The sequence below is a fragment of the Colossoma macropomum genome, unplaced genomic scaffold, assembly GCF_904425465.1.
Source record: "Colossoma macropomum unplaced genomic scaffold, Colossoma_macropomum, whole genome shotgun sequence".
NCBI lineage: Eukaryota > Metazoa > Chordata > Actinopteri > Characiformes > Serrasalmidae > Colossoma > Colossoma macropomum.
In genome coordinates this window covers 9771542-9797110 of record NW_023494788.1, presented here as the reverse complement: position 1 = coordinate 9797110, position 25569 = coordinate 9771542, and the positions used below count along the sequence as shown (strand labels likewise).

General features: G+C 40.1%; 1 protein-coding gene across 1 annotated transcript in view; it reads right to left on the bottom strand.

The window, feature by feature from the left end:
• The window catches only part of magi2b (membrane associated guanylate kinase, WW and PDZ domain containing 2b), a 165741-nt gene that overhangs the window by 71047 nt on the left and 69125 nt on the right, over positions 1-25569 (bottom strand). The window contains 5 exon segments of the mRNA XM_036568297.1: positions 7923-7997; positions 8496-8575; positions 11174-11393; positions 14215-14430; positions 21881-22000. Coding sequence (XP_036424190.1) covers positions 7923-7997; positions 8496-8575; positions 11174-11393; positions 14215-14430; positions 21881-22000 — 711 coding nt within the window.

The window sequence follows — 25569 nt, the reverse complement described above, 5'->3', positions numbered from 1 at the left end:
GTATGTATGTCACTAAAGAAATGAAAGACTCTTCTAACCATGTCTCCAACCATCAGACAAGCATAGTGGAGGATCAGTGCAAGTCTGGGGATGTACAGTCTCACAAGCCAGACTTCTGCCTATCAACAGAGAGTCTGATGCTTTTCACTGCATAACTTGGCCAAGAACTGCCTACCTTGAAGAGGCTGGTCAACTGACATGCAAACAACCAATCACAGCCCACTGTTTTGGTGCAGCATGTAAAAAATGAAAATCCCGTCACCAACGCAGGCAGCTGCTCACTACTGCACAAAAGTGTGTATGCATGGACATGCAGACAGCCAATCAGAGTGCAACCAACCAAACCCTGATAGTCGTGGCCAGCTTTGTGTGCAAAAGATATCAGACGCCCAGTTCTGTGTAGGCAGAGCGTCTGAGACTAGAGGATGTATAACACCATCTGGAGTTGGTGATTTGTTTTGATCTAAGCATTCATGAATGCTGATAAGAGCAAACAAGTTTAAAGGCATCATGCAATACCCCATGGAAAATGTCTAATTAGGGATAAAAATCATTTTAAAGTGAGGTAATGAACCTAAGCACACCGCTGAGGAGATCTAAACATACTTAAAGAAGCTGCTGGTGTTCTCAGAACAATGAACTGACCACCCCACAGTCCAGACCTCGACATCAGAGAATGTGTTAGGGATTACTTGGATTGTGAGAAGTAGAAAATGCAACTAACTTCTAAGACTGAACTTCGGGGGTGTGGAAAAATGTCCCTGCAGATTTCTTTGAACAACTGAAAGCAAAAATTCTGAAAAGAATCGACACATTAAACACTGAAGAAATGCGATTATGTTTCTGTGTATATATATTTGGTGTCATTTTTTGTTAAATATGTTTCCCATTTTTTCCTGACACTGAAAAATGAAAGAACTTGTACTTAATGGCCATTTTGGAAATTAAGTAAATAAAAGGGTGATCTTAGACTTTTGTACAATACTGCATGTCTTGTGATACTCTAAAGCTACAAGACATGAGAGACCATACACTATCATGGTTTTCCATGACTCAAAGTGGATTAAAACCACTGTAACACATGGACTCTCAAAGCTTTCATAAAAGGTGGATACACTGTGCATTAATACATAATATAATTGCTGTGGGCGGTAACATGAGTGTATATGGAGCATTTTATAATGGCCTCAACCATGCCTCTGCCTCTCTTTAAAACGGAATATATCCGTTTTAGAATCACCAGAGAGCTATGAAGAGATGATAAAATGCATGCAAAAAAGCAAAATTAGTTGCAGGTACCAAAGAAAATATGAAGAGAAGAGACAACAGTTCGTTCTGCGTTTGGTCTGTATGGACATCTTAAATCCGTACTGTGGGTCTTGGTCCACTTATTTGGTGCAAAACAGAGTCTGAATGGTGTTCTCAACGGTTCTAATGAATATAATAAGAAATCTGGTGAACCAGGGGTCATTTAATCAGCTCAAACCTGCCAAGTGTGAACACACTAAAAGGCTGAAAGGTTCAAATGCACAGAATCACAATCACTCCATAGTGATGTCCAAGCTTACAAACAGAGAGCATGGTAAACCTTCTTAATGTACATTTTGGTGGGGTAATTGTTGCTATTTGAAAACTCCTTCGGCACAAAAACCTTATCTGCCATTTGCAGGACTTCTACACTTTGATTAATTTTTAATATGTTTCTAAAGGAATCTGAGGCGGCTGACTCGACTGAGGTTTGTGAAAGTAGACAAATGGCCGGTGTCTGAAGAGGAACACTGCAAAAAACAGTGTGTGAGGAAACAGGTGCGGTGAGAAAGCTCTATCACACAATCCTGAATAATTCCTGGATGCTTCAAAAGATTCTTCAAAAGTCAGCCCAACTCATTCTTTCTTATTGATGTACTGATATACCATCTGTTGTTTCAGTCTTGATGTGCACTGTCTGTATGTCCACATTGTGGAGACATCAGAATGACGCTTCATTATCCGTAAGCCTCTTCTTAGCTGGGTTGATGATTAACAGTCATAACCACTCAGCGACACACACAGGAGAGGCTTCAAAGTAATTACAGCTAATTTTCACTTAAGTCGACGTGCTGTGAAATGACAGGATGACAGACTGGAGAAACTGTTGTTTGTGCCTTGAACTCAGGCTTCAGGAACGCACAGTCAACATCTCCACGGTAGCTGAGGGAGACATAACTTTCAAATATGTAGTGAATGACCCTCCTGTCCACTGAAGCAGCGCGATAGTGTGCCCTAATCGCGCGTTGCGTAAGAGCACAAAAGCAAGCTTTCCCCAAACACCCATATCATTCTCCTTACAGCTCTCTCAACACAGAAAGCCCACTCAGAGTGTCCCAAAGGGAAAATCAGGTTACGGCACAACAGCAGTATAAGCAGAGAAAGAGACAAGCACGGAAATATACGGAGGCAGACCTGAGTAATATCAAAAATTCATCAAAAATTATTTATCAGGTTATCATCAATATATTATTATTCATAGTACAGCAATGCACACATGAATCTTTCTACTAGGTTGGTGCCAAATGGGCATGCAAACACGAACATTTTCATGTCAAGAAAAAACACTTTTCTCCTTTATAGTTCAATTTTAAACAGTCATATGCAAGTTTGAATACCATTGGTAATCATGATCATGTTTTGTTGATCTATGTGAAAATAAGTCAAAACATCCTCTTCAGTTTGTAGTTTTTTCTCTTTTAGTGCTCATTTTTCACTTGTTTGTGTAGTTTAACATATTGGAAAAAATATCATAATAAATACATATATTTATTATTTTTCCATTTTTATTATGATATTATATTATATATTATATATAATATAAAATATAAAATGTGCCATAACTTTTTCAGAGGCTACATTTTACGTTTCATTTTTCCCAATATGTTAAATTCAGTAAATAAACTGCTGAAAGTGTGTATTAAAATGTGCAGAAGTGTGTTCACTGTAGACGATGTGTTAACTCAGGAAGTTCACTTCAGTAAGCATTTTATTTTTTCTGTGCCAAATAACACAGAAAAGTCCAACTCCATCACGCTGAACTGGGATGGAAACAGACAGGAACATTTCAGACTAAACTGGCTGCCACAGTCCCTGTTATCAAGGTTAGACCTTCTAATGTCAGTTTTTAACCACGTTACTCTGAAATGACATTTCTGTGAGTACTGCAAAAACAAACACAAAAAATCATTAAAAGCTATTTTGTGTGACGGGGTGGACGTGTTATGCTTGACACACCCTGTAGATGAAGAAAACAACAAATGATCAAAGTTGAATAAACACAATTTACCAGCTTTTAAACTCCCTTAAAGGCTTAACTGAAGTTATTTAATCATTATCATGTCACAAAATGCCATACTGTATGACTAGTGGTGTGACGAGATGGAAGCCACATGATAAATTACTGTATTTTTCTTAAAGCTGCACAATGTAAGATTCTTTTGTTCAAACTGAAAGGAGTAGCATTACTGAGGCAGGAGAAAAAAGAACTTGCTAAAATATGGTGTGTGCGCTGCTGAAAGTCACCTGTAAAGCCTGAAATAATAATTTAAGTCAGAGGCATCGGGATGGATTTCGCGGGAGTTTTTCAGACCGTCATACGTCAAAGTTAAAAATAAAAAATAAACATAAAATGTTGCTTGTGCAAAACTACGAAACATTTTAGATTTTATGTTTTATTTTTTTCAGTTTGTTAAACTCAAAATAAACAGAAATTGTGATGAAAAAAGCCATATTGAAGTGTGCTCTTCACAGAGGATGTGTTCAATTATTTTCACTTAGAAAATCAACAAAACGTATCAGTTGTGTGGGGGTGTTTAAACTTTTGCACACAACGGTATTAGCAGATTTGTGTCACTTATACACTGAATTCCATGTTGTGACTCAAAAGCATTTTTTTCAAGGAAAAATGCTGTTGTAACATTAAATGATTTAATGAGAAGTTGTAATGATATTCACACATTCCACTAATTGCTCTCCCTTGAGGAGAAATTCCAGACTGTCACATACACACAAGTAAAAGAGTGAGTTCCAAAGTCACATCCACATGCTTTATATATTAAAAAGGGGTGAGTTCCATCACTATAGGGAATTCACTCTGGAATTCAGCTATAGATCCCTGTGGGAAACCAAGAAGCATTATACATTCATAATTGTACTCATCCGAACCATCGAGACACTTTAGCTGAACAGAAAATGCTGAGAATTTTCATCAGATGGAAGGTCACACTCTGGGAGAACCTGAGCAGAGCCAGTGCAAAATTTACTCTGTCACATCCTAACAGCTCAATAAAGGGCCCATATTTTGAATTCAGTGTGTTTGTGATGTCAAGTAAACCAACATATTAACATACATCCCCCTATTCAGCCAACAGCACTTTAGGCCCACCCATTCATGCTGGAGCAATAAAGAGTGTTTCAGCCCGGAATGGTTTTTGTACAAGGCACAATATAGGACATCTAATCAGAACAGAGCTCATTTACATATGCCACTCTTAAAGACACAGTAACAGAAACAGCCTGTTTAATTCTGAGGGATGTAGAGAGGTTGGAAAAATGTCATGTAGAAATGCATTATGACTGTTTTTGGTACATAAATCACACAAAATGTTGTAAGTGCACCTCAGAAGAAAATTCAAACACAACAAAAGTGTAAGATATGGGCTCTTTAATGCCCCGTAATAATCCACTGTTTTAACACTAACAGGTAATCATTATATATACATATTGTTTAGTATTATTTATCACGCTGTTTGAAATGAAATTAGTCTTCTCTTCTTCTCTGTCAGTTCTTTTCTCCAACACAGCAACTGTGGCTTTTGAAGCATTGTCATCAGCTTACTTGTCAATCAATAATATCCGATTACATTGCCCTGTCATCCAAGCCTACACAGACGTCTGTTTTTATACTCTGTCAGGACATGAGGTCAAACATACGCTCAGTACACAAACAAATGTAACCTTAACAACTAAAAAGAAATTGTTTCAGTTTTAAAAAGTGAAACATGGAACTTCACAAAAAAAGCACTTTAAAAGTATTTGTGGTTCTGTAGGTTAGCTCTGTTGTTCTCTGGTTTACAAAGAACACTTTTGTCTTGAAAATCTATAAAAACAAGCCCACTGTAATACTTTACTATACTTTTGAGGACCTAATCAACAGTAAACCTTATTACTCTGATCTGATGCTGGGGCTGGGCAATAAGTGTATCTCAATATTTTTCAGCCTTCTGGCAATAAACAATATGCATTTCAATATTCATACATTCTCTCTGAAATGACTTGTGGGATTAAATTCAGAAAAGTCATCATTTTGACTGGACAGCTTACATAAGTGCAACAAAATCCAACCGCATGAAGAACAGAACTGTAGTTAAAACAATCTATGAATTATATCCAATCCAGTATTTGTTTTGTAGTGGACAAGCTTCTTTTTTGGTACTGAATGTCCCTCCCTAGTCTCTCTTTCAGTAGGCTTTTAGCAGACACTCTAATCCAGAGCAGCTGTCTTCAGGAAATCAACTGTGTGCTTAAAATCTGCAAAATGAGATGCATTAATATTTACAATGTTGCCCAATTTTGTATCTTTTGTATATTGAATAATATTGTAATTATTCAATAAATCAGCCAGTCCTACCTGAAACCCAAACCCACTGTTCACTCTAAGCCCATTCACACCTGACATGAACATGTGCCTTGGGTGATCCGATCATAAGTGGACAGCCATGTGACCACTCAAACGTTCCTGGGACGTAGATAATCTGAGATACATCTTCATATGTCTGGCTAAGTTAGATTAATTTACTGAACGTTTATGACAACAACCAGCTACCACAAAGTTTAGGTTGTAAACTCATAGTTTCTAACTTCAACTATTCAACAGTGGTCTCTACAGTGCTGTGAAAAAGTATTTGCCCCCTTTCCAATTTCTTCTATTTTTGCATATTTGTCACACTTGAACGTTTCAGATCATCAAACTACTTTTAATATTAGACAGTGAGAACACAAGTAAACACAAAATGCTGTTTTTAAAAGATGATTTCACTTATTGAAGGAAAAATGTTGTTCAGCCCTACCTTGCCCTATGTGAAAAAGTAACTGCACCCTTGTCTACTAAATCAACCAGCTAACCAAATTCAATTGACTATTGGGTTCAATTTCACTGGCCACACCCTGACATGATTACTGCCAGACCTTTCGAATCTAAACATCACTTAAATAGAACCTGTCTGACAATGTGAAGCAGACACACCAAAAGCAACATATGATGCCATGTTGCCAAGAGATTAAAAAAAAAAACGGATGCGAAATAAAGTCACTGAAATTTACCAGTCTTACAAAGCCATTGCTAAGGCTCTGGGACTCCAGCAAACCACAGTGAGAGTCATTATCCACAAATTAAGAAAACTTGGAACAGTGGTAAACCTTCCCAGGAGTGGCCGGGCTAGCTAACCAAGATTTCACCAAGAGCGCATCAAAAACTCATCCACGAGGTCACAAAAGAACCCAGACAAACATCTAAAGAACTGCAGGCCTCATTTGCCTCAGTTGTAAATGTACACAGTTTCACAGTAAGTAAGACAGTGGACACAAATGGCATTTATTGTAAAATGTCAAGGCGCAAACCACGGCTTACCAAAAAGAACATAAAGACCCATCTCCCAAAAAAGCATCTAGATGATCCCCAAGACTTTTGGGATAATATTCTGATGAATCAAACGTGGACCTTTTTGAAAGACATGGGTCCTATTACATCTGGCATAATGCTAACACCACATTCCACCATAAGAACATCATACCAACAGTCAAACATGGTGGTGGTGCTGTGATGCTCTGGGGCTGCTTTGCTTCTGCAGGACCTGGACGACTCTTCATAATTGATGGAACCATAAACTGTGCTCTCTATAAAAAAATCCTGAAGGAGAATGTCTGCCCATCAGTCTGTGACCTAAAGCTCAAGCACAGTTGGGTTTGCAGCTGCACAATGATCTGAAGCACACAAGCAAGTCTGAATGGCTCAAAAGAAACAAAGTTAAGGTTTTGGAGTGGCCGAGTCAAAGTCCTGACTTGAATTCCATTGAGATGCTGTGGCAAGACCTTAAACAGTGGCAGTTCATGCTCGAAAACCCAATGTAGCTGCATAAAAACAATTCTGCAAAGTAGAGTGGGCCACAATTCCTCCACAACAATGTAAAAGACTCATCGCAAGTTATCACAAACATTTGATTCCTTTTGTTATTGCCAAGGGTGGCACAACCAGTTATTAGGCTTAGGGGGGCAATTACTTTTTCACATGGATGATTTAGGATTTGAATAACTCTTTATCTTCAATAAATGGAATGATCATTTACAAGCTCCATTTTGTGCTCATGTTGTCTTTATCTTATATTAAAATTAGTCAGATGATCTGAAACATTTAAATGTGACAATTTAGCAAAAATAGAAGAAACCAGGTGGGGGCAAATACTTTTTCACAGCACTATAGCTAGTAACCTAACGTTAGCAAACTGATGATAAGTTATATTCGTATTTTCCCGTACCTCTCTATATAGGGCACTACTTCTGTCTAATAGGTCTTCTTCACATAAATAATGTATTTTATGTCTATAGGTCTATAGAAGGCTTTATACTGTGTAACTGAAACACAAATGGCTTTAAGGTTTGCATTATTTGGGGTGTAGAGCTCACAATTTTATCCCCTACGTAATTCACTACATAGGGGGTTTGGAGCCATTTCAGATTCACCTAATGGTACAAGGTTAGCTAACATCGTCCTCCTGTGAACTCTAGCAACAACAAGCAAATGACAGAAAGCTTTCAAACATCTTTGATCAGTCGCTCACACTTTCATGAGACGAGAGACCATAATGATAACTTATAGCAATACAATGTGTAGCTACCTGCATCTTTTTGTCGTTTTTTTGGCCTCTGATGGGCGATGGCGCTTCGAAGCCATTCTGTCACGTCTGCCGCTACTACACTCGTATGGATAGCAGAAAAAAAACATAGTTCAATGTTGGTACACGTGACCAGCCACACTTTGACTGGACATCAGTCAAAACTGGGGTTAAAATTCCCCAGCAGTCTTTTGAAATGTGTAATAGACTTATCTAATAAATAACTGTAAAATGTATGACATCATTGAGCAGGTGGGGACCCTACATAGCTTGCGTAGTCTGCCGATAGGAAGAACCAGCACTCATAAGCGGTCACTAGAGACACAATTGAGACACACGGGAATGCCAGATGTAAGTGGCTACACATCTCGCTGTCCACTTGTGATCAGATTGCTTGAGATGGATGCTTCACCAAGCATGAACTGCATCTGCAGGCCTAATCTGAAAGCTAGCTATAACCATAGCCAACATACAAAAATTCTGTACCTTATTAAGATAGTACAGATTTTTCTTGCTAGGACATGTACTAGAGGAAATCGAGTACATCAACACACTTTAATACTCGAGTACACTTACCATCGTCCTCGCATTCCTCTGGTGGTTTGGCCTTCTTCGCTAATCGTGGATCAAGCCATGATGTTGTTTTGGTGTTGTGACTGAGGAGGCACAGAGAAAGAAACACGTTTAATGCATCTACCACTGACTGTTTGCTAAAGCATTCACTGATAACTTCTCCTACAGCCTTCTCAGACTGCAAATGGGATCACTTCGCCAGGACTGAAGATCTCTACATTTACACCAGCGAGGAGTTACTCCATCTTCTCCTTCCATAATACAGCTGGCTATACATGATTTCATCAGCCAGCAGGTTATAAAGAGCTATTAAGGATTTCCAGTTAGATAAAGTGTTGCCGTAGCGGTTTTAAGTACATGATGAGTAAGATTCACGACTCGATATCCCACAAGCCTTCGCTACGGTGGGCGGCACAGTTCCAGTTAGCAGAATGGCAATCAATAATTTTAATGAGACCCCTGCCTCCCATAACACGAAGAAAGAGGGGGAAAGGAGGAGAATAACTCTCCCTCTTTCTCTCCTTCTGGCGCTGAATCTCTGTTTCTCTCCCTGTTTTGCCCCTATCTCTCTCTCTCGCTGGCTCTTTCTCTCCCTCTCTTTTTTTATCCCTCTCCCTCATAGGACCTCTGTGTATCTGTCTTTGTTTCTCACTCTATCTTCTTTTCTCTCTCCTGTCTCTCTCCCCCTATTGTGCTCCTATATCTCACTGTCTTTCTCTCACTCTCACTCTCCCTGAATCTCTCTCTCCTCTCTGTATCTCGCTGTGTATCTCTCTCCCTCCCTCTCTTTACCCCTATTTTTACTTGTCTCTCTATCTCACCCCGTATCTCTCTCTGTTTCTCTCTCTCTCTCCCTGTGCCTCTCTTACCTTGTATCTCTCTCCCACTATTTATCTCTCTCTTCCTGTATCTCTCTCCATCTCTCCCTGTATCACGCATTAATTCTCTCTCTATCATTCCCTCTCTCATCATGTATTTCTCTCACACCCAGTATTTCCCTCTCTATCTCTCCCCTCACTGTCTCTCTCTCTCTTCCTGTATCTCTCTCTTCGGGTATCTGTCTCACCCTGTCTCTCTCTTCCTATATCTGTTCCTCACTCTTACCATGCATCTCTCTCTTACCCTGTATCTCTCTCTTACCCTGTATCTCTCTCTTACCCTTTATCTCTCTCAACCTGTATCTCTCTTACCCTGTATCTCTCTCCACTTGTATCTCTCTCTTACCCTTTATCTCTCTTAACTTGTATCTCTCTCTTACCCTGTATCTCTCTCCACCTGTATCTCTCTCTTACCCTGTATCTCTCTACACCTGTATCTCTCTTACCCTTTATCTCTCTCTTCCTGTATCTCTCTCTTACCCTGTATCTCTCTCCACCTGTATCTCTCTCCACCTGTATCTCTCTTACCCTTTATCTCTCTCTTACCCTGTATCTCTCTCCACCTGTATCTCTCTTACCCTTTATCTCTCTCAACCTGTATCTCTCTCTTACCCTGTATCTCTCTCCACCTTTATCTCTCTTATCCTGTATCTCTCTCCACCTTTATCTCTCTCTTACCCTGTATCTCTCTCCACCTTTATCTCTCTCTTACCCTTTATCTCTCTCTTCCTGTATCTCTCTCTTACCCTGTATCTCTCTCCACCTGTATCTCTCTTACCCTTTATCTCTCTCCACCTTTATCTCTCTCTTACCCTGTAACTCTCTCCACCTTTATCTCTCTCTTACCCTTTATCTCTCTCCACCTGTATCTCTCTCTTACCCTGTAACTCTCTCCACCTGTGCCTCTCTCTTACCCTTCATCTCTCTCTTCCTGTATCTTTCCCACCCTGTATCTCTCTCTATGTCTCCTTCTCTCACCCTGTATCTGTCTCACCCTGTATCTCTCTCTTACTCTGTATCTCTCTCAACCTGTATCCCTCTCCCACCTTGTATCTCTCTATATAGCTCCCCCTCACTGTCTCTCTCAACCTGTATCTCTCTATTCCTGTATTTCTCCTACCCTGTATCTCTCTCTTTCTCTCCCTCTCTCACCCTGTATCTCTCTCTATGTTTCCTTCCTTCACGCTGTATCTCTCTCCCTCTCTCTCTGTATGTCTCTGTCTTTGCATCTCTCTCTCTGCCTCTCACTCCTTGTATCTTTCTGTCTGTACATCTCTTTCCCTCTCTTCTTGTATCTCTCTCTTCTCTCCCTCTCTCTTCCTTTATCCCTCTTTTTCTCTCTCCTTCCTTTTCCCTATATCTCTTTCCCCTCACTCATCTCTCTTTCTGTCTCTCTCTCTCTCTCTCTCTCTCCTCCACTTCACTAATGCTGATGTTTATTATATCATGTCTGCAAAACCAATTTGCTGCAATTTTAGGGTGATTCATTCAGCCGTGCGATACAGAAACAGCTCAACACGATCTACTGTGTCAATTCACAGTCAAACTCAGAGACGCTGAACAAAAAAAGAACAGCAATTTAATTTACAGAGGAAAAAGGCAAACGTATAGGATGTTTTGTCGGTTCTTACTCATGTTCCCATAAGTAATTCATGTATCCATGACACCATGTGAAAGAGGACACCCTCATTTATCCACACATTTCTCAGGAACTGCACAGATGCGCTCCACTCCCCAACCGCGGGCGGCTCCACATGCTTTGTGTCTTTCTCTGAAGCGTGCTTTGAAGTGAACTTCACTCACTCTATGAAGTAGACTTCGCCTTTCTCAGTGTAGGCCATCTCCCAGTTGTCAGGCAGCGGTCCCAGATCATCGTTGCCCTGCGAGTCTGGGGGGGATTTGGGGGCCTCGCCTTCCTCCTCTGGGGCGTCTGTGGCTGTGAGGGTGGGGGTCTCAGGTGGACACGACTGGGGGGGCACATCACCCGAAGCATCGGTGCTCTTGTCTTCATGTTCACTTGACTCTGTGGGAGGGACAGTGTGTGTGTAAGTCTGTGTGTTTTGTGCCCTATTTAAGTGTGATTGGTTTTAAGAGGGGAGGTTAATTATGAGATCCATTTCCCCAGTTCTTACAAGTCTGATAAATAGTTCTACCCCCTTAAAAGTCATTAGACTCATCTGGATTACAAATTACACTGATATTTTGTACTATGCCATATTTTATTTTAAAAGACTGAGCCTCAAAATTAATTCATTTAAAGTGGCAATGGTTTCATAAAGAAAATATTCTGTGATAAAAATTACTAACTGAAAAATGCTCTTGCATAAGTATCCTTTTATAAGTATTCCTATATAAGTATATACATGCTGTAGAAGCTCCTAGTTGACACAAATGGAAGATACTGCCCTAACGAGGGTACAACTGGCTTACAATGGGCCTTTACCAGTAAATCATTAAAGAAGCTCATCTTTTCTGGGTAAAAGACTTCCTTAATTTAAGTACCACTGGTCAGACTGTGAATCTGAAGGAAAAGTGTGAAAATTAAGACCAAAGAGCATTCTAAGGAAGATAAAGTTATACAGACACACAAAAAAGGGAAAGACTACAAAATTATATCTAAGTGTTTGAATTTCCCAGTGAGTGAGACCAATTATGAGGAGGTGGAAGCTGCATTGTACCACCCAGGCACTGCCTAGACAAGGTTATCCCTCAAAACTCAGCATCAGAGCAAAAAGGGGACTTGAGAGGAAAGCCACTTAAAGACAAAGTGCACCAGTCAATAATAACAAGAGCTTTGGATACAACTGACCTGTATGGGAGGACGGCTAGAAAGAAGCCATCACTGAAGAAAAACTACATCAAAGCACGTCTAGAGCTTGTTAGAAAGCATCAGAGAGACCCAGCTAATACGTACAAAAAGGTTTTGTGGCCAAATTTCAAAATGCTGTATGTGGCACAAACCTAAAACTGTCCAAACATCATCCCAACAGTGAAGCATGGGGGCAGAATCATGTCATCAGGAGAGGCTGAACAACAAAACATTAATTCTCTACAGTGCCCAAGTCAAAGTCTACATCTCAGTCCAATCAAGAATCTGTGGCACTATTTGAAAATTGCAGCCCACAAGCATGATTCAACCAACATAAATAACCCAGAGCAAATGTGCAAGGAAGAATGGGCGAAAATCACCCTCAAACAGTGTGCAGAGCTGGGAGAAACTCCAATGGACTTAAAGCTTTTATTGCAGCAAAAGATGGTTCTATCAAGTACTAGTCTGAAGGCACTGAACACTTACGCAAGCAGCATTTTTCAGTTTTTCACTTTTGGAAAACAATCTGCTGACAAGTAATAAATTAAGACTTCTTACTTTAAGAACATACTGTTCTCAATAAAAAATACTGTCTGGAACAACAGGTACAAGTGTCACTTGTAATCCAGATTAAATTCATGACTTTACTTTTTCAAGGCACAGTATAATTCGCCAACGAGGAGCTTTGAATCACTCTGATAGCATAATGACAAAACCTGCTAATAGACAACAGCATCTCATTACTTGCTGACTGGAAGACAAGAAAAGCTGCTAAAATGAAGCCTGACTTGGCACAGTTTCATTTACACTCATATTTGAAAGATAGGTCTACTGTAATCTACAACGTTTTGGTGAAGGCCTTATTCAGAGAAAGAAAATTGAATATCTTCAAAGTACCAGGCAGCGTGATTGTGAACTGCTGGGCGGCACTCACTTTACTGACCTAACGCTAGTAAACATGGCATTAACTGGAAGTTAGTTTGTCTTTTTTGTCCGGTTTCATTTCATTTTAATCTCAACACTGAAGAGAATGTCTGGGACTTGATGTTTTGATTCAAGCTGTCTGAGGCAATTTGGAGAAATTACTCAGACACTTTTTCTCTAAGAATCGGCCAGTCAAATTATAATGGCTTATAACAGGGCCAAAGCCCAAGCTCTCTCAGTAATAGTAGTCCTGTTCAAATCAACTTCATTGAATGTAATAATAAAGATTATAGTAATAATAATAATAATAATAATAATAATGTAATAACAAAACATGCTCATAGACAACCCCACCCCTTTTTTGGTGACTGGTAGATGAGGACAACTTCTAAAATGGGGGGCTGATTGACACAGTTCCTTTATCCTCAAGATCAAAACAAGACTACTGTGATCTGGAACATTTTTGGGATTGCCTAATTAGAAACAGAAGGAAAATGAAATATCTTGAAAGTACGTCTCACAAGGCAGAGTGATTTCAATCTTATATGCTATTTGGTGAGTTGAATGAACCCACTTTACTGTTATTCTCTCTGGTAGTTTTTCTTGTTTGTTTATTAGGATCTTAAATCTGATGAGAGCTTCCAGGCTATTTGGAGTAATTTGGGGAAATTTTAACCTCTTAAAATCCCTAATTACACACTAAGGCTTATTATTCAGTAACTACAGGGACTAAACTATTCTTAGGTTAACGAAGTGTGTAATAAAACTAGGTCCGCCACCGAGCCCTGGCCATGTAAGAGGTTAATGCTTTATGCCACACAAATCAGTCAGTCAAATTTCTTACAAACTATACTCCTGAACGTCCTCTGCTAAAACTAATCCAGCTTCAATATGGCTTAATTTCCTTCTGTCAAAAGTTTGGGGACGCCTTGGATTCTTTTACATTTTCTGACTAATGTCTGAATTACACTTTTACATTTACTCTTACAGCAAAGGTTTATATAGTATAAAACAGCTCCTTCCTAATACTTCATCAAAGTGTCTTCTTTGGTATGAAGATATGAAGAGCAGGTTTTTGAGGCTTGAGGCTTATTGTGCTTTTTGCACTAACCTGGCGTGATTGCAATGCCGTTGCCATTAACGACGGGGCTCTCTTCCTGCTCCTCCTCGGGCGGCTCGATGCTGTCCTTCTCCATGTTGCTGACCGACTTGTTCCTCTTCCTTTTCCCCTCGGCACTGGGGCGGGCACCCGGCAGCAGCTGGTCAGTCACATTAAACAGCATGGGCGTGGGTTCGGCTGGGGGCTTGGGCGTGCCATAGAAGTTATCTAGAACGGAAGAAGATCCAATATATTACAGTACATGTGAGACACTCATGATTCGTACAGCTAACCGTTATCAAAATCAACTAATCTCTGAAAGAAGTTTTCAGTTATAACGGCACACACTGCCTTCTACATTAAAAATGTGCTCGATGTACTGAGCCTTTCGCACCAATTTCAGGCACAAATTGGACGCATTGTGCCTGCGTGATATACGAAACTGCCACAAGTGCAGTTTAAGGACCATGTTCATGGAAAAACACAAGATTTCCGTTAGACATATGTATTTTAATGAGGACGGCATAAAATGGGGGGGAACTGGTAGAGATATTGAAAGTGTGACTGATTACATATTCTGCTTGATTTACAAAAGTCTGGGCAAGAAGCGGTGGCCTTTTATTTTTTTTTATTGTTTTTGTCTGCCTTTAAATCAGCCTTAAATTAGCAGTAATGTCTCTAATGTGTGTTGCTGGGAGACGTTCTTTAACAATAGCAGTGGACACAGCGACTAGACAGAGGAACAAACCTTGAATACATGCTGAAAGAATATTTACCAACAGAATAATACTATTTAAACTCTCAGGAGTAGATGAATGTGTGTGAGAAGTTGCAGTGCAAAATGCGCCTTGATGCGGATGCAATATTCACACGTAATCTGCGTTACTGTTTTCCACACTTTCTAAGCTGGAGTCGAATCGTTCACCTGTTGAATGTTTTAGTGGGAAATAACTTCATTTATTAGCGCCACTCTCCAACATCACTGAACTTTTCACCTGCAGCTTTTAAACTTTGTGTCTTAAGAGTGTGCAGTTAGTAAGTTGTCCATAGTAGGCCTGACTGAATGGAATGCAGTGGCGTCTCTACATTAGGGGCTGGTGGGGCCTGGTCCCTCCAGATGTCGCTGTGGAGCAGTGCACGACATAATCAATAACTCAGTCAACTATATATTTTTTTTTCTTCGCAACTATCATTGTTGCGCGTTTATTACATATGACAGTGGTCGGGCTGTCCGATACATTCCAAATATCTTCTTGTGTCTGTCGTGTAAATGCCAGTGGGCTACCTGTTTCTCCTAGCAGTCTTCGTGTGGTGAGCGTGGGGCCCGTCAGCGCTCGTCTAACCAAGTGAGCAGTAAAAAAACACTCTGCACATGTTCAATGCACTTTCAATAACCAGCTGTGGGGCACAATCACATTGGCCCCACGATGAGAGCAGCCAATAAAAAATAATACATTTACATATGTCCAGATGTTTATTAAACATTGTTTTACGGTGTGGCTGTAGCTACGCAGCTAGCTGTTGTTCATCATCATTTGTGGTAGCCACTCCTAATAGCAAGGCAATATAATGAGTCAAGTCGAAAATGTAATAAAAGTTAAATTTGGTACCCTGTCATTAGAGCAGAAATTAGAGATCAAACGTTTGGGACACACCAGCCAGAGGATTTCAACACCATTCAGTCTGGAAAGGACAAAAACTGCTCCTTCAATCCAAAGAGGTTCAAGAGAAAAACATGGCTAACTGTGAGGGTAACTAAAAACACTCTTCTGCTTTCCTTGCCTGCCCTTGCTATGCTATCACCTGAATTCATTAATGGATTGGTGACTTTGAGAGAAAAGTTTTTGTCAAGTTTGTCCAGATGAAAGATGGTCATCCATTTTTCTTTTCGAGCAGTGAACATCACTGGTGAGTCATTCTGCATTACTACATGGCATGTTATTCCTAATGCCTGGAAAGCAATGATGTGTTTCCCTGCTCTGAAATGTTGCTTTGGATGTGTAGTTGCAGACCACAATGATCGTAACTGCTAGATAACTTTGTATTTGTAATGCGATGCTGTATAACAAGGTTTTGTGAGATCTAATGTTGCTATTATATCACTCATATTCCTGTCTCCACTTCCACCAACTCCTGCACCACGTTACGTTAATGTAAGAATTTGTGATTTCATTGATGGAGTGCGTTTGTGTTTGGATCAGGTTTGTGTGTAGTTTCACTGACGAGTCGGCTAATGCCTCTACAGTTTATTGTGCCCCACCAGGCTTTCTGTGGCAGAGACGCCACTGATTGAAAGTACATTCTAGGCACACTGCTGGTTCATACTGCAGTTGCATCAATCCCAGAGACCACTGCTCACTGGTGTATTAGTGAAGAAAATATTGCTAGGAGTCACATCACTTTGAGAGCTGCTTAGTATGCACCATGAAGGTTGCTGTAACTTCTTAGAGCAACTTTTCAATCATGTTTTCAATAACTTTGCCCACTTCCTTTTTTATTCTTCTTCGTGTGATGTTTGTTATTAAAGGCGACCTCCTTCACAAGACCCTCAAATCTTTCATTCAAGATTGAAAAGAAATCATGTGTATCGGGGGGAATCTGTTTAATGATTAAAAATTAAACATGCAAGTGCGTGTGTGTATGTGTGTGTGTGTGTGTGTGTGTGTGTGTGGTATGTGTGTATGTGTGTGTGTGTGAGGCAGAGGCTTTTGAATTCATCTGCAGGTCTGTAGGGAATCAGTAGAAGGCTGTGGAAGTCCAGAGATGTGAGGAAAAGTCTGATTTCAATTATGTACTGTGGCCCAGAATTACAGCGGAGCTCCTTATAGTCCTCACAAATATACTGTAACCTCATCTGCTGAAGAAAAGACGGACCAAATTGTGGACATTCTCTGACACAGTTTGAGCTAAATTCCTGTAAGGAAAATGCATATAAAATAAACCACTGAAACTTATTCACTTTTGACTCAACACATCATTCCCAACACACTGTGCTTAAACTTAAATAACTTACTTAAATAACTTACAACCATTTGAGATATCAACAAACTTACCATGTTAAACTACAGAAGCTAAGCTATGTCGTAAGTAGTATTGTATGTCATATGTCTCTCTGGAATCCTAGGTCTGATCTATATAACATCTGCTGTATAACTGCTAATCTGCTGTATTGCTCATCCATTAAAATACAGTATATACAGATCAATGTTCAGTGGATTACTTTCTACACATTTTCTTTTTGTTGTTATTTTTATCACTGTTTTGTAGTCAATCACAAAAAATACACCATCCAGCAGATCCAACCAAAGCTTTAGAGACCCTCCAACACCGCTGTGGTTTTCGTGACTGTCGACACAGTGGTAGTGGGCTCAAATGTGACTGCCAAATTCTAGTGCAACTTTTGAAAACTTCAAAATATTTGACTTCTGAATCTAGAAAAACAACGTTTTCCTTAAGATGGGTGATGAGATAGTACAAATGCTTTTCGAGGTGATGACAAAGACACTGACAAATTGAGAAGTGCGATGTAGCTCTGTACAGCTAGACAGCAGCACATCACCTGTAAGAACATAAACTGAAAAAGCCTACCTGAGAAAATGATCACAGATAGTACATACAGACAGTAGAGACTTCCAGTGACTTTTGTAAGTGGTTGATTGTGTGGATTATTCATTCAAATAGTTTTGTTCTGTAAATTTTCATTGTCTTGAGAAAATGTAAAAAAAAAAAAAATCTCTGGTTTAGATTTTTTAATGAATTTGCACACTATTTTTGGCTTAAATAATTAAATAAACAAAAAAAAAAAGTAAATAACACTCAAAAATATAAAGATACACCCAGACAGCCACTTTAATGCTCAGGTTCGAAAGGGTTAACCAATTAATCTGAAGGGTAATAGTGGATATACCTAGTAATCTGTGCCAAAGAATGGCATAACATCCTAATGAATTTTTTTTCTTTAAATCCTTCTCAAGTGCTCAGGAAATGTCTTAATCGTATACCATGGTAAGCTAGTAATTGATATGAGTAGTCTTCTGCCCTCTCTGAGTACAGTAAACGTTAAAACGAGAAACATAAAAAAACACATGCGTCATCAAAATGAAAGAAGCTGATTTCTAAAAGAGCGGGCATGGCTGAGCGCCCAGCCGACCCCCATCTCCCACACACCGCCTCTCAAAACGCTTGGCACTCACAGCATTATGATGCAGTGGCTGCCAGTTCCGCGGGAAAGAGAATCAGGGTAAAGTCCTTCCCTCCTCCCCTCCTAATGGCCCAAAAGAAACCTGCATCTGCTTCGGAAACTAGTCCACACACCTGACAGTTTGCTCCCTCGGGCCCATGCTGCACCCGCTCTGAATGCGCTTCCTCAATGTCAAAGAGAAACGTGTAGCTGCGGTTACAGCCAGCCGTGTCTGAGCGCATTAACAGCGCGCTTGTGTATTTTCAGTGGATCTAACAGGTGAACAGATGTTGTTTATATCAGAAAACCTGAATAACACTCTGGAAGTAGATATGCGGCGACCATCATCAGCGATGTGTAATTATCAGCGATGATAATTCCATCTTACACAGCTTTGTGAAACGGAAAATATCTTCAAAAGGGAAACAAGGCACATCTGCACAGCATCATTTTAGATGCCAAATGTAACACTTGACACATATGTAAGGCTTGTGCACAGTTTTCCAGCGATTAAAAACGCTCTTGGCACTCATATGCAAGAGATCACTGGAAGCCTCATGATATACAATTAGGGCTGGATATCAAAATGTCATTTAAATATAAAATGTTTCAATATTTAAGTAGTCAGAAAACAATTTTCAAAAGTTTAGTTCACTTATATGGTCACCAAATAAGTGAATGCAGTGCACAAAAGACTTAAAAAATGTCTATTGGGCTCCCGAGTGGCGCAACCGTCTAAGCGTTGGCCCTATCATCAGGAGACTGCGAGTTCAATCCCTGGTGATGCTACAGCCATCCGTAGCCGGGAGTCCAAGAGAGCACAATTGGCCTCGTTCTCTCTGGGTGGGTAGGATGGCCCCCCCTTCTCCCCCCATCACTCAACGCGATGCTAGTCAGCGCAGGTGTCTGTTAGCTGACGTAACAGATCTGGCGGTTGGCGCTTTCCTCCGAGCGCGTTCGGCTGTCCAATGACGTTACGTGAGCGGCAGTTCGAAAAGAAGCGGTGGTTGGCTTCACAGGTCTCGGAGGAAGCCTGTGTTAGCCTTCACCCTCCTAGCGTTGATGGTATCGTGTGATTGGGCGAGTCCTAACTAGCGGGTGGAATTGGAGACAACTAAATTGGGGAGATAATTGGGTAAAAATCCAAAAAAACTGCTAACTGCTAAATGCTAAACAGGAGAGAGCTGGTTAGCATTAGCTTAGCTAGCATGATAACAGCTCTGCTCACCACAGATCATGTCAATTCTGGCCAACTAAAGCACAGACACAAGTTTAGACAATAATGATTCAGATTATTCAGAATCAATGATTCTGAAGGAGTGAAGTCGAGCGACTGGTGTTGCAGGGACAGAAAGGCAAAATTAAAGTTCTGTGGTGTGTTAACTTAACATTAACTTAGCAAGTGGGCTACAGACGTAAACAGTGCCACACAGCACAGTATAACTTTGATTCTGACTAACTGGTGCTCTCCTGAAACAAATTTATTCCTGAGGTTATTCCTGACTCTGATTTTCCCCTCTTTCTGTCAGCACCACCTGTTGGTGAGCTCTCACACCAACGATCACTGACCCCTCTAAAATATAAACTGGAACAGAAATTTGGCACGTCATAATTTTGACATGTCATCATCATTTTTAAATACCAGCATATTTTTTAAATACCGCCCAACTACACCACACTCACTTTCGGTTTGGAATTCTACTCCTTAAAAATCCAGACTTATTACATTTTCATATTAAAGTCTTGAGTATCGATGTTTATATCTTGAGCGATATCCATTCTAATCATGTATGTAGTGGTTGGTATTAAAAAAAGCAACAGCAAAAGGAGGAAAAAAAAACACTTACTTATTAGATAATAACACTGGATGTTAGTTTTATTTTTCAAAGCCAAGGGAAATCAGTAGGCTTTCATGTTGTATGCGTAACCAAAGCTGCCTCTTCGGAGGAGCTAATGAGCTGACACCAGAAACATTATAAAGGAAGAGACCGGTCACTAGTCACCTTTACATGCAGCCTGATAATCCGTTAATAATCCAACTAACAGCTCAATAGGAACAGAATACGTCCATGTACACGACTCAATCAGAGTAGACTACTCCGACTGAGGCCATTCAGAATACAAATTCTATCTGATTGAACGAGGTGGCTAATCCTGTAAATAATCCGTTAAATAGAAGAATAATATCTGCGCAAACGCCTGTATCTGATTACATTCCCACCCGGAAAGTTTAAGTACGCTCTGAGCATGTGCGTTTACATCATAGCAAAAGTTTATAACGTTCAACATGTCGGAGCAGAAACTGGTCTGCAGGCGAGACAAAGTTTATGCTCTGATCTTTAAAAGACGGCGGTGGGTCGGGCGTCCAGCTTATGTGTCTCAGAACACGACGTCTTCCTCTCGCCCTTCTTTAATAAGTACATGTGAAGTACATTTTCCTGAGTCTGACATCATTTTGAAGTAATTAAAAACCCAAGCGCACAGCTGGAAACTCAGGTAACACACTGCAAAGATGTCCTCCATGTGAACAGACTTTAACTATAAGGACTTTGGCTAACACTAACAACACTGGATGCTGATGAGGACTCTTTGTCTCCTAGACTTGGTCTTTTCTCCTCAGTGGACAGGATCTAGCTAACATCAGCTAGAGTCACCGCGAAAAAGCCGCACCAGAGCCTTAATGTCCTTAACAATGCATCCTTGGCAAAGCGCTCACGTTCAGGCACTTCTGTTTCACAGTAGCAAAGTATACTACACACATTCATAAAACTCACATTTTACAGTCATGGTTAAACATAAAAGCCTGCTGAGTTTGTCCTTCTTTCTGTGATGAAGCCAGTGAACTAATGTTACGTTGGCCTACCTCTGTGACACGATCAATTTGGAAGTCACTCTGGACAAGAGCTTCTGCCAAATACCATAAAACGTACGGACTGGGATAAAACTTATTGTGATTTATTACTTCTGACTGCAAATTACACCTGCAAATGAGAACATTCTGTTTCACCTAGAGTTTGTCTCACTTCAATCTTTTTTTATAGAGGCAAAGAGAATTGTGAAATCAAGCCCTCCTTCCACAATTAGACATTTAGCAGACGCTTTTATCCAGAGCAATTTACAGTGGTAGGTGAACAGCATTAAGAGCATACCCCAAAGAATACGAATACCAGAACAGCTGGAACAGGGAACTGAACCTCAGTCTCCTGTGTGAGAGGCGTCAGAACTATTCGCTATGCGATTCAGCCACTTCGACCAACCACAAAGAAAAAAAGTCTTCTGAGTGACATATTGTGTACTAAGAAAGCAGTTCTGTCACATGTCATATTAGCCCAAGGCTTCATATATGTTAAAATATTAATAATTAAATAACAGAATAGCAATACTTGGGCTGCTGGGTAGCCACGTTTTAGGATCTGTTGTGACAAAACGCATATGCTTGTGTCTTGCTAGATCACGAATACTGACATAAAGCCCCCACAAAAATCACTCACTACTCACCTTCATATGTTCCACTCTCTAGTAAGGCCCCACTTTTCTCTAATTCCATAAACCGGTCAACACTGACAAAGTTGTAGTCCACACCTGGGACCTCACCCTCCTTAGGCTGTCGTGTGGTACCTGATGACAAAGAAAGCACAGATTTCAGGAAGGTAATGCAATTCATGCAAAAAGGTACACGTTATCAAATACACAAGCTATATAATCTGTAACCTCACTCTACACATGCTATATATATATATATATATATATATATATATATATATATCACTACTGATATAATTTAATCCTTAAAACTCTCTCACTCTGCACATCTTCCTTGAGCCCACCAAATGCAAGCAATCTGCAGCACGAGTCAGACTTATCAGCCTGAAATGAGTTTTGAAATAGAGTCTAGAAGAGTTGAACCGCTCAGAGTGAGACAGAGCTTCATAGTCAGGGCCGTCTCATCTCGGCTGCCAGCGAGCTTTACAGAGTCCCCCCCGAGGAGTCACTCTCACGCAGTGACAAGGCAGTGACAAACGACCTGATCAGAGGGACAGGCAAGAGGCCAGCGACTGCACTCAACTTTCTACAGTATTTCTACCAGACACGATCGCTAACCATTCAATCTCGGGAGGCCGAGCGAACAGACAAACCCTTATCTATCATTCTGCTTTAAGAAGCTTGAGTAAGGTGAGTAAATTAAGGACGAGATTTTATCGGCGCTCACAGCATGAGAACAGATATGCTATTACACATCTTCAGAGAAGCTTAATGATCATAATCAATAACAACAGGCAACCTGTAATCAGCGAAACATGATTACATGAAACCCTGCAGCTTCTGACCGAGACGAAAGATTGAATCGTGAACTAGAAATGAGATTTGCATCGGGGTTAGAAGAAGAAAGCTGGAGTTGTGAGGCACACAAACAACTGTTCTCTCCAACTGAATAGCTTCTTTAGCAAGAAAAAGTGCCACAAAGTGTATTTAGCTCCAGAATATCCATTTAGTCACCACTCATTAGCTCTGTTTAAAAGCTAATAAGGGATTAAACGAATGCAAACTGTTTGTTCTTGTGTCAGACGGAAAGACAGACTGGGGGATGGACACTAGACTATAGTTATTTATATCACAATATATAACTGTCATAAAAACTGAAAAAGAAAACCACTAATTATGTTATGGTGGCATAAGCCATAAGCATGAGTTTTGAGTTTTGATTATGCATTAATTATTCCACAAGCATGCTGGTGGAATGTTGTTTATACAATTAATAAACAAGTGTTTTTCTATTACAAAAATTAATTAATTTCACATGTGAACACAAAGCAACAATCATCAGCTCTACACTCCTTCATAGTCACTTTAAAGCATATGTGGTTGTTGTGCCATAGCTTGTATTGTCAGGTCTATCCCATTTTATTGCTAGTGTTTAAGTCTATTCTAGATTGTACTTTGTAAACTATTTGCCAGTTCTTTGCAGATATTTTGTGAGGTAAATGAAATGAGGCAAGTAAACTACTGAATCACTGCTAATAAATACCTGACTTGCTGCAATAGCAGGTAAAAGAGTGCATATAGACTAAACACAAATGACCACTAATGGCCTTAAGAGGTAGAAATACTCTGAACCTTTCTGCGTTTTGTGATGCTGAGCTCATAACAATGTCAGACTAAAATCTGTACTAATTTAGTAAAAGTCAGGGAACAGTTGACACGAGGGGTTCATTTTGTCAAAATGATCACATCTTAAAAAATCTAAATGTCAAAGTGGTCAGTTTGGCCTTTCTGCTATTAAATGTGCAATCCAGGATCTGCAGTTTCCACTTTTGTGTTGCATTATTTTGTACTGGACCGTTCTCTGACCATAAAGTAAGGGCTATAGCAGAGGCCTTCAAATGAGAGTTTAAATCCAGTTTCTGGTCCAAGAATTCATAATCACTGATAGGTGAGCCGGGTGGCCAGTTAACTACAAGAACAGTTCAGTTTAAAGGAAATTTCACCAACTTTAATACATTTTCTTTATAATTAAATGGATGTAAAGATGTAAACAGTTATACAGAGTGGTTTGCTGTTCTATTAGAAAAACTTACTAAGTCAAAATTGTTCAAAGTGGTGGTGATGGGAACCAAACGTCTGTAGTGTTTAATGCCTCTAAAAGCTTCCTTACAGAAAGTTATTACATGAAATGGCTTGATGCCTCAGACATTGTTTTAGGATAGGACAGACTTTAAAATCTAAGCCTTTAGTCTTAACATGGTAAGACAATATAGTCCCCAAAGAAAACTTTTTTTTCAAATTTATGACTATTTTACCATCATCAACAATTCATATAAATCTCAGAAGGCACGTGTAGGTTCACCGGCCATTTTGGATAGTAAATAAAATGGCGATATTTGTGTTGTAGACATTGCTAACCCCCGGTTCCCATCACCACCACTGTCAAGAAAGCCTGTAATTTTCCCTATAATCAACTATTTCACATCAAACCACTTGGAATGTCCAGCTTTTGCTGACACTGACTAAGTTAGGCTAAACTCTTTACCAGTGATAACAAAATCAAGGACCGAAGACTGGATTCAAGGTCCAGATTTGAAGACCCCTGGGCATCAACAGACAAGCTACAACAGTGGTTCTCAATCTGGGTCCTGGGGATCCCACACTATGCACAATTTTCCCTCAGATAACACAACGGATTCAGCTCATTAACTAATTAACAAGCTCCTTTTGCTATTAGAGCAGAGAAAACACAACATGTGCCGTCAATGAGGTCCCCAGGACTGACTTCGGGCTACAGTCTCTAACTGTACACCAGCAAGGTGGAGTTTCTAATGAAGGTATGTATTTTGCAACATGTTCATTTATGCATCAGTCTCTACATTTACTACTAGACCAGTTTTCTCCCAAGAGAGACAACCAAGTATGCTTAACTTAATCTATCTACTGTTTCTGACTTACAGATACACATAATTAGTGCAACTAGTTTGCTGGTTGTTCTTATAGGCATTATGCTCAACCTTTCGAGCTTTTGACAACCATAATCCCAGCCTGAGCAATCACTCAGATAGAACGTTCTAATCACATTTTATCAGAGACAATGCTCTGTCACGGAGCCCTCATAATTGCATCATAAATACGCCGCGACACCTGTCACAACTGTTTATGAGAAATTAGATCATTGTGCAACAGATGACAAATATTTGCCTTTAAACTGCCTACAGGAGTGACGAATTACTGAATGTTCCCCAAGAGAGAGTCTTGCTCTGCAAAGCAACGACCATAACTATTCAAGTGGGTAGAGGAAATTGCAGCTGCCACCAAGATAGCCAATGGCACCCTGCGCGCTGAGGCCAAGCTCCTCACTGCAGTCCCACAGCCGCCGAACTGACAGAAAGGATAAAAAGAGCATTTAACGGCGAGATGGCTGCTCACACGCAACAACAATCAGACACTGGACACACCATTACTGCTGCACGATTGGAAGTGGCAGCAATAAGCGATTAGGTTTAGTACACATAGATGGACCCACTCTTACAATCCATTAACTGGATAAATAGCTCTTTGTGTGAACAGTAAGGTGAGACACACAAGAAGGAAATCATGCTCAGTACTATAACAGATGTATTATATCTAGAGATGCCATAATAACACTTTTTTTCCAAAACTGATACTGAAACCTTGAGTATCGGCTGATACTAATCCAA